The sequence below is a fragment of the Primulina eburnea genome, chromosome 1 (assembly GCF_022965805.1).
Source record: "Primulina eburnea isolate SZY01 chromosome 1, ASM2296580v1, whole genome shotgun sequence".
NCBI lineage: Eukaryota > Viridiplantae > Streptophyta > Magnoliopsida > Lamiales > Gesneriaceae > Primulina > Primulina eburnea.
In genome coordinates, this window is record NC_133101.1 from 26,960,558 (window position 1) to 26,970,957 (window position 10,400).

A 10,400-nucleotide genomic window follows, 5' to 3' on the forward strand; every position below is an offset into this window, starting at 1 on the left:
AATTTCTGGCTCATGATGTTCATGCACCTTGATGGACCAGACAAAATTTATCATCTTATATTTGCTTTTTATCCACATAGGATGTTCTTATATAACCGAGTTCGTAAGTAGGATTGTTTTTAACGTTGTGAAGTCGAGCTAGAAAACCAAATTCATTGAGACTTGCAGGGTTTGGTTGGGTTTGAAAATGTCCGGTTTGATATTCCAAGAGTTCAGCTTGAGCACTCCATGCGTACATATCATCGGATTGAGTACTCGTATGATCCAATCTTGAATAGTCTGGTTCTAGAAGGCATGGCAGGTAGGCTCCTTGAACTTCAATTTTGATACCTGCAAATATATTATTCTCAGTTTGTTATTATCAAAATCAAGGAATTACAATTTACACGTTTTTATTTGTATATGTAGACTCTAGATATAATAATTATTCAACGATGTGAACGGCCTAAATATTTCTTTTGGCCCGTTTTAGAATCACTGATGCACAATTTTTTTTTAAAATAAAAAAAGTATGAAGAAGATTATACGATGGTGCTATGATGACGTAGGGGAAGGTTTTCCATAATCTTGATTTTCATTCATAGTATTTTTAATTATATTTTCTATAAATAAACGTTAAGTCGAAACTTCTGAGAATGTAAAAATGCTGCTAAGAAGTTATTTCTATGTCTTATATTTTTTCTTTAGTCATCACACGACATTAACAATTACATTTATTAATTATTAAATAAATTTTTCATGAAATATCGTTAATTAAAGTGGTCCATTCAAACATAAAAAAAGTATGATGAGAAATGATTCTACATTATTTTTTTTTAATACACCATTCACTGGTAAATAAAATTTAGGTAGTATTTTTCATGTCAAAAGAGATGGAACGTATAATATTTAAATGATTAGGTAGAATTTTTTTTTTTGTATTGTATGATTAATATATGCAAATTTATAATATTATATGGGGTTTTTATTAAAAATAATTTAAATTTTAAATTTTTTTTCAAAAATACTTTAAAAAAAAAATATGTATCAAAACTACCTCAATCCGCTGATGAGAAGAGCGGACGCTGCCTACGTGTAGCAGCGTCCGCGCTCTACTCCACGTAGGAGCGTCCGCGCTTGTCATCAGCGGACGCTCCTACGTGGAGCAGCGTCCGCGCTTTGTAAGCGCGGACGCTGCTATTTTATATATTTTTTTTTGTTTACAATTTTATCGATTTTTCTACACCAATCGTTTCGTCTGATTATGTACGAACGATTCCTGAACAATTCACGTGAAAGTTGAGAAATCAAGACTCTGCAAATTTCACGTGAAAGTCAATACTCTGAAAATTTCACGTGAAGACCAATAATAAAGAAACGAGCCTTATATAATTGAAAAATTTTCGATTGAATCAGATAACAATTCTCATAAATTTTCCCTCACTTCTCTTTGAATTTTTCTCCAATCTCAGAGAAAAATGTCTAACATCGACGTACTCTTATATTTTGGTGGTCATATAGTTAGCGATAATGAATCGATTGAATATAATTTGTTAGACCGATACGAGTATCACGATCCATTAATTTAATGGATTTAGTTGAAGTTGTGCATAAAATGTTAGCAATCGATCCAGCGAATTTTGTTTTGAAGATGTCAACCAAGTATTCATTCATGGAGAGAGCATCTTGGCATGAAATTGAAGTCAATCTCGTTGATGACGATGCTTTTAATTTACAGTTCATAATGCAATGTGACAACATGCATGTGTTGCATCTGTACGTGGAAGCAAATTCAATTGAGCATAATGTTGGATTTGATGATCCTGAATCTTACGTTCCACATGCATCCGATTCAGGTTTTTATAACCAACCCGGTACGTCTACATATGGTGGTTTCCAGGAGCAAGAATCTTATGTTCCACAGGTTACTGAAGGACTCGGTAATATGAGTTTCGATGATGTATGTGGGCCTTGAGATCAATTTATAAATGTCTCGTCGGAACAAAATAATGTTCCATATTGGCCGAATCCAACATTAGATACGAGTGCTCGTTGTCCGGATGAGGCCAATAATGATTATATTTGGAGGACTGATTCTGAACCCGATATATCATACAGCGAGTCTGAAGAAGACGATGCGAATGTTGATGATGAAGTGAATATTTTTACGAATCCTGATGAGGGGACATCATGTCGACAACCACCACGTGACATATTGCAGAGGCAGACCGTACTTTTTTTGTCAAACACTTCTGAAATACCATCATTTTTCAATAAATTTTTTGGGGAAGAGCATCCTGATTCTATCGATGTTCCTTGTGGAGAGCAATCAAGCTATTACAATCCGGATAGAGGTGAATTACGCGTCAACATGTTATTTAAAGATAAGAATGATCTTATTGCATCTGTGAAAGATTATTCTGTCAGAGTTGTCAGGCGTGAGTACCGTGTCGAGGATAGCACACGCAGTTTGTTGAAGTTACGTTGTAAAAATAATTCTTCTACGGTCATTTGTCGATGGGGACTGCGGGCTTCATTCAAGGCCAAGACAGGTTATTGGAAAATAACAAAATATGGCGGGCCTCACACATGTATATCTACGTCTGTTGGTATAGACCATAAGAACTTGAGTAGTGAGATGGTGGCACATACGCTATTGGGAGTTGTTCGTTGTGATCCTTCGTACGAGATTAAGTACATCATTGAAAATGTGAAAGATAAATATGGTTATCAAATCTCGTACCTGAAGGCATGGCGAAGTTTGAAACGTGCTATGGAAATTGCTTACGGTACATGGGAGAGCTCGGTTCAATTACTACCGAAATATATGTGTGCTTTGTCAAAATACAATCCGGGAACAGTTGTGGAGTGGAAGCATCTCAGAGGCAACAACGAAATGAGTAAGACACTGAACTATTATTGAACGTGTGACTAGAGGTGCTCGAATGGTTCAGGAAAATCAAATGTGGTCAGATTATGCATTTCGGAAGTATGACAATTGGGCGAGAAAATCTAGTGAACATCGTGTTGCCAAATATGATGTACGTGATCAAACTGCTTCTGTTGCAACTGTAGGAAGACCAAGTCGTGGCCAACATATGCAGGTGGTGAAGTTAGCAACGAGTGATTGTTCGTGTGGTAAATGGACGATTTTTGGCATACCATGTTCTCATGCTATTTGTACCGCGAAGTGGCACTCGTTGGATCCCACGACACTAGTGCAACCATGGTATAACATATCTGAGTACTTAGCGACTTACGAAGGCAGATTTCAACCTCTTGCAGATGAGCGTTACTGGGATCCTCCACCTTTCGAGTTGCAACACAATCCTGTTAGACGTGAAAGAAGAAGAGTTGGTAGAGATAGAACAACTCGATTGCGAAATGAGATGGACACAAATGTTTCTAGACAGAGACATCATGGATGAATTATTTTCTGATATTATAATAATCGTTGATATGATAAATGAGAAATTTAATGTTTTATTTGTTTTTACGTTATGTTCACGATTAAAATTAAATTTAAATAATTTAAAAATCCCAGCGCAAATCGAAAGACTTCAAGTGCACGGCCGACGTCCGAGCGGTAACGAATTACCGCCCGTACTAAAATTTTGTTGAAAATTAAATTCTCCAACAAAAGTATTGTACGGTTGTGGTTGAAAACCAACGGCAGTAACTGCAGGTGAGATCGAGCGCACAGTTATTCGATTGTACCATTCAAAGTAATCTTCATCAGTTTGCGTCGTTCGCCCGTGTCGCACCCCTTTACAAACATATCTCAGCCTATTATTCCACAACTCAATTGAATTCCTATGATAATCTCTCCAGTTGGTGTTGCGATGTCCTATTCTCGTGATATTATGCATATCGTCATTGTCGACGGCAGACCCTGGAATTGATTGCCGCCTTCGAAATTGTCGCATTACCCGATTAGGACGATGCATCTCCACGATGTCAAAGCAAATAAGGGGACAAACACACCGCCATATTTTGTTGTCGTATGAATCAATAATGGTCTTCACATCTATGTCATTTTTCTGGTATACGCTCCAATTAAACTGCAAAAAAATTATTAAAATTGAATATTAATTTGATGAATAAAAACATAATAGTACTCGGCTATTCACTATTACGTATTAAAATTTTATAATACCTCATTATTATTCATACGATCTAGCGAATCCCTTATAATTCTGACAGAATGTGTTGGCGAATGTGTGTAACTAAACCCATACATCCACCTACAGTTACAAAAAAAATTTATATATCAAGAAAATATACAAGATAAATATGATATTCACAAAAATAATTTTTAAATATTACCGTGCACCATATGGAGAAACTGGAATTAAAGCATCCGGATCAACGGGAGGTACAACTAATGTTAACCCATCTCGATCGGGATTAACACATTTAATCCTGCTCCATGCCCATATCTGCGTGTAATAATAAAAAAAATTAAAAAATTTAAACAAAATATCGTGTTAAATAATCACATCACATTAATGATACCTGCAGGATATATAAAGGTCCAGCCATTGTAGACTTCTCTACACGTGTCGCGTTACACAACTCACGATATAGAAACGCTAAAACTGCACTACCCCAACTATAAGACTTCACGTTATCAAGATCTCGTAACAGTTGCAAAAAAATTAGTCTAGCTGACCCTCCTTGATAATCAGGGAACATTATTCCTCCAATAATCATTAACGCAACACAACGAGTAAATTTCACAACATCTACCTCTGAAGTTTCATCATTGACAAGGTTAGATATACAATGATCATGTAGTGCTGTCATAGACAGATGACCACCTTTCAAATATTTTGATTCTGGCACAAATCCTAACATATCCAAACATATGTGTTGCCATTCCTCCACTTTATGCGACACGTCTACTCCGGTTACTGCTTCACCATCAATTGTCAGACCCCAAATTATTGAAACATCTTGTAGTGTAACTGTTGCTTCACCACATGTAAAGTGAAACGTGTGTGTCTCACGTCTCCAACGTTCAACAAGCGCAGTAATCAAATGATTATCAATAACTTGAGAGCCACATTCTAAAACTCCATAAAAACCCATATGATTTAAATATGACAATACACGCCTGTGTAAGTAATTATTGGTATATAACTTCCAAATCAAATTGTCTGACCTTTTCACTTTGACAATATCATCAACGGTTAACGAAAATACTCTTGTTGATATATGGGTCGCATGTAAATATAGGACACTAAGATCTTCTGGATTTCTATTATCTGCCATTTTTGCAAAATGCTGTAGATCTTCTCAACTTCAAAAAATATTGCAGGTAGGAAATGATAAACGAGAGCGCCACTGAAGAAGATAAATGGATGAACAAGATAAATGGATGAAAGAAGAGGACGGGAAGAAGATAAGAATCGAATTGGACGAATCAATAAGGGCCACGTATTGATTGGACGCTCCACGTAGGAGCGTCCGCGCTCGGTCCTACGTGGAGCAGCGTCCGCGCTTGCTACACGTAGGCAGCGTTCGCCCTTCTCATCAGCGGATTGAGGTAGTTTTGATACATGTTTTTTTTTTAAAGTATTTTTGAAAAAAAATTTAAAATTTAAATTATTTTTAATAAAAACCCTATTATATGGTACTGTATTTGATATTTTAAATGTTTTGTTTCTCATAGACTGATAAAATAAAAAACTCTAGTTTTACTGTTTAAGGGGACCTATTTTTTAAATATTCGTGTCAGGCCTACAAAATGTCAAGTACGACCCTAAGCATATGGGTGCGGATGTTCATCGCCATTAAAAAATGCAACCTTGGAGAAGTTGACTTTGTATAAATACCTAACACTTGATTTCTATAAATAAAAGTAAACCCTGTTTGCCATAAATTTCAAATGGCAAATTAACTTGACTTAGTACAACATAAGAAAAGTCCAATTTCAATATTCTCATTTTTTTATAAAAAATAACAAATATAAATTTAGAACGCCAAAGTTGATTAAGAAAATATTGTTAGCTAGTTTAATCAAATATCTTCTTGAGGTTCAAGTTAGTTATTTGTTAATTTTTTATGTTGCGTCAAAGAACCTATGATCAATGGAAAAATTCATTAAGATGGTATAGTTACTTTAATTCAGATCAATAATTACATCAAATTATGATTTTGATTCAAATTATAAATCAATAAATATTTATTTCATCTCAATATTTTATTCAACTTTCTTGATTTTTCAAAAAATTTAAGTGTGTGACCTCCCAAAATATTCATGCTCTCTCTAAAATTTTGTGAATTTTTTTTTTTTTTGGTTGATTATCATGGCCAATCTACACATGAACTGTTTATCTATAATGACGAGTATCACCGCTCATGCTATATGTATCATATAATAATCTATTTAATATTATAGGATATATATCTATGTATAATAATATATGTTTTTTTTGGAAATAATAAATTTAGTTATGATTTGTTTCAAACAAATTATCAGAAATTTTATAATTATGATTTTTAACATATAAAATGATATTTCATTATGGAAAAATTATTGTTTAAGGAGACCAATTTTATAATATTCGTCTCAGACCTGCAAAATGTCAAGTACGACCCTATGTAGCAGCTGCGGATTTCATCGCATTTTTTTTTAAAAAAGAACAACTTTGGAGAATGTGATCGCTTTGTATAAACAGCTGACACTTGAACTGATCCGATATCCCTTTCTATAAATAAAACCCCGCTTGCAATAAATTTCAAACGTCAAAGTTGACTTTGTACAACATGGTAAAAGTCCAATTTCAATATTCGAATTTTTTTTAAAGAAAATTTTAAAATGCCAAAGTTGATATTAATAGGATATTCTTGGCTAGTTTAATCAAATATCTTATTGAGATTCATTATTTTTTTTATGTCACGTAAAAAGAACTTTCGATCGTTGGAGAAAATTATTAATATGGTATTGTTAGTTTAATTTTGATCGATTGCATCAATTTATAATTTAGATTCAAAGTATAAATCATTACATATTTATTTAAAGATTAAATTTTATTCAACTTTCTAGATTTTTCGAGCAATTTAATGTTCGTCGCCTCCCAAGATATTGACGCTCTCTCTAAAAACTTCTGAATAATTTGTTTGTGTTGATTCTCATGGCAAATCTACACAAACTTTTTCTCTATAACGAGTAATATATGCATGTGCGTATAATATCAAATATAATTTAATATATTTCATATTATATGGTGTATATATGTAATATATGTTTATTTTTAAATAACGAGTTTCGTTATGATTTTTTAAAATTTTCTCAAATACTTGATAACTGTCATTTCACATATAAAATGATATATAAATTTGAAACGTTATTCATCTTATCTATAATAGTTAGTTGAGAAAGTTATGGAAAAAATTGAAAAGAAATTATAAATTACATATTAATATAATAAAAGGTCAAATTTGGGAAAAAACTGTGTACTTCTAGAAAAACTCAAGGTTTTATAATTTACAAGTATCACCACACACGCAATATGTTAATATCATACAATATATAATCTATTTAATTTTTTTAGGAACGAAGATAGAGTTTAGAAGATGTGAACAAATTCTTTCAAAATTTTCTCAAAAAACTTGAGTTGCTCCTCGAGCTGACCATAGTAGTTTTTAGCTACCGAAGCCTTTTTTCTCTATTAGCTAGATTTAGGTGGACACTTGAAAATACTTTTTGAAGTGTAGAAAGGTCCAGCTAGATCTTGCAAGAAATATTGTTAGACAGATGCATATGTATATAACAATATTAGTATAAGATATAAATTTGTGTTTTATCAGAACTAAGTGTTGTGTCAAATTTACAACATTTAAGACAACATGCAACAGAATATTAAAGTTTGAAACACTAATTGAATTTAAATAAATATGATGGACAAGATTAAATTTGCACAAATAAATACTTGTGCGGTGCTTCATGGCAAAAATTAATCACTAGGAACCAGATGTAAATTTGTGTTTTATCAGAATTAGGTGTTGTGCCAAATGTTACAACATTTAAGACACCATGCAGCAGAATATTATAGTTTGAAATACAAATTGACTTTAAATAAATATGATGTACAAGATTAAATTTGCATAAGTATAAATACTTGTGCGGTGTTTCATGACAAAAATTAATCACTAAAAAACCAGATGTAAATTTGTTTTTATCAGAATTAAATGTTGTGTAAAATGTTACAACCTTTAAGACAAAATGCAGCGGAATATTAAAGTTTGAAACACAAATTGACTTTAAATAAACATGATGGACAAGATTAAATTTAAAACCAAAATGTTTACACAAAAACCAATCACTAGTGATTAAGACTAAAATCAATTTTCTTAACACATTGTGAAAATAAAAGCTTTCTAAAACCAAATAACTAGAATAAAACTTATTCAAGAAAGCATAAAACGTGATGCCAAAACTTGGAGCAACAAAAACGATCTTCAGTCAACTTCGTCACGGATGTTGTCTGCAGATATATCTAACTTTCAATGCAACACGCAGTATCTGCACTCTTCAAAAAAGCACGTCCCTTGAAGAAATATTTCTTTGAAATCTATGACGTGTACAAGTGCGTGTATATTTGATCGAGAGAAGAGACCACCACAAAAATATTCCACGAAAATCACCTCCACGAAAAACTATCTCAACGAAAAACTACTTTCACGAAAATCTCTTCTAGGAAAAATCCTACACGTTAACTCTCTGAATTTTTCTCTTCTCTCTGTGCTTTTCAATCTGAGAAATAATTTTACTATGGAAATTATATTCCCTTCAATCTCCCTCTTTTTGCTTTTCTGGACAAAATCAAATCAAACTCAATTTCTCAGTTAACTCCCCCTTAATATGTGAAATTTTCTCCCCCTGAATAAAAACAAGTTAGTACGGGTGTTCTTAGTTGTGTTGGCAATACATGAGACAACACCTGCAAAATATCATTAACAGTTAATTAAAAAGAATTACATCAGGGAAAACAGAACATCAGGAAAACTAACAGAGTAGAACATTAAAACAAGAAGACAAGCAAAACAAGGTTCAAAACTCTATCTGATATCGTTTGATCCTTTCAATTCATAGACCCTTCATCAGCATCATTAGCTCAGGTTTGAGTTTGAGTCGCATCTTCTCCCCATTTTTGTCCAGAATGGACATCTACCTCCATAGCCAGACGATAGTCAGAAATTAAGTTCCCGTATTATACAGATCAGCTTTGGCCCGTAATCACTTTCCAAAATTACTGAGATAATTGCGTCCAAAATCATTTCAAAATAATTTCCAGAATTGAAACCTTCATCGATTTAACACCACCGAAACATTAAAAATCACACATATTCATTTTTCGTAAAATCTGGATTTTCATCGAATTTTCTTTGTCCAAATACTCGTGTCATGATGACACAACAATATTCACGATGTTATGTTTATGTATGACCTATTTATACCTAATAACAGAATGCAACAAAAATAGAAACATGAAGAAAAAAATATGAGATATGTTCACAGATGAAGTGTTTTCATAATTGTTGGCAACATCTTCTGACAACACGCACAATTCCAGAAAAACATTTTTGATTTTTCTTCACACTTGGTGACTTAAAAACTTTCTGATCATAGAAGTGGTAGCTCCCACAATAGAAGAACGGTCTTCTTTAGGACTCCTCTAAGTAGCTTTTTCCAATTTTTTCTATTTTACCTTCTGATGAAATTCAGAAGAGGTAGCTCCCACACTAAAAGCACAGTCCCCATTGGACTCTTTTAGGTAGCTTTTTCCAATCTTTTCTTCTGATTTAGAGCATATTCATAATTGATTTTTTTTGTTTTTTTATTTAATATTTTCAAGACACCTTTCGTATGGGTCAATGTCATGGAGTACGTGATCATCCATCAACTACTTTGTGATTTAAACAGATCATTAATCACGTCAAAGTCTGCTAATATTAAATAGAACAAGAAATTGTAAGTGCACCAGAAGATTATGAAACATTATTCCAAATCATCGTATCACATTATGAATAAAGTGCAGAATTCCTAAGTCCTAAAAATGCACATGCATGTTAGGTGTTGTCCGAGATGTTGTAACATTTGAGACAACATCTATGAATGTTTAGGCAAAACACATGCTGAGAGATTTCCTAAGGTTGGAGAATATATCTCTCAAAATCTAATGCTTTTGTTGTAATGCCCGAGATTTAATCATTATAATCAGACGAGTGATTATTGACATGATTGAGGTTATAAGAACTTATATGCCGAGACCGGGCGTCGTTGCATGATTAGCCAAGAAATTGGGACAGAACCTTCGGCGCTCGAGCGGTAGAAAGAGACCGCCCGAGCGCCAATGCACCATAAGGTTACTCTTTGGACAGAATGTCTCGCGCCCGAGCGGTAGTTTTTGACC

At 33.4% G+C, this 10,400-nt stretch overlaps 1 protein-coding gene across 1 annotated transcript; it reads right to left on the reverse strand.

The window, feature by feature from the left end:
• Window positions 1–3,539: 3,539 nt before the first annotated feature.
• Window positions 3,540–5,253, reverse strand: LOC140806349 (serine/threonine-protein phosphatase 7 long form homolog). Its single transcript, XM_073162957.1, has 4 exons — window positions 4,495–5,253; window positions 4,306–4,418; window positions 4,136–4,223; window positions 3,540–4,040 (listed from the first exon to the last, which is right to left on the reverse strand). Exons 1-4 carry the CDS (start codon window positions 5,251–5,253, stop codon window positions 3,540–3,542), a joined length of 1,461 nt encoding a protein of 486 aa, XP_073019058.1.
• Between the last annotated feature and the right edge of the window lie 5,147 nt (window positions 5,254–10,400).

Coding starts and splice junctions, on each gene's coding strand:
- LOC140806349 (XM_073162957.1), bottom strand. CDS start 5,253: ATGGCAGATAATAGAAATCCAGAAGATCTTAGTGTCCTATATTTACAT. Junction 4,419..4,494: donor GACCTTTATATATCCTGCAG/GTATCATTAATG, acceptor TATTACACGCAG/ATATGGGCATGGAGCAGGAT. Junction 4,224..4,305: donor GTTTCTCCATATGGTGCACG/GTAATATTTAAA, acceptor TTGTAACTGTAG/GTGGATGTATGGGTTTAGTT.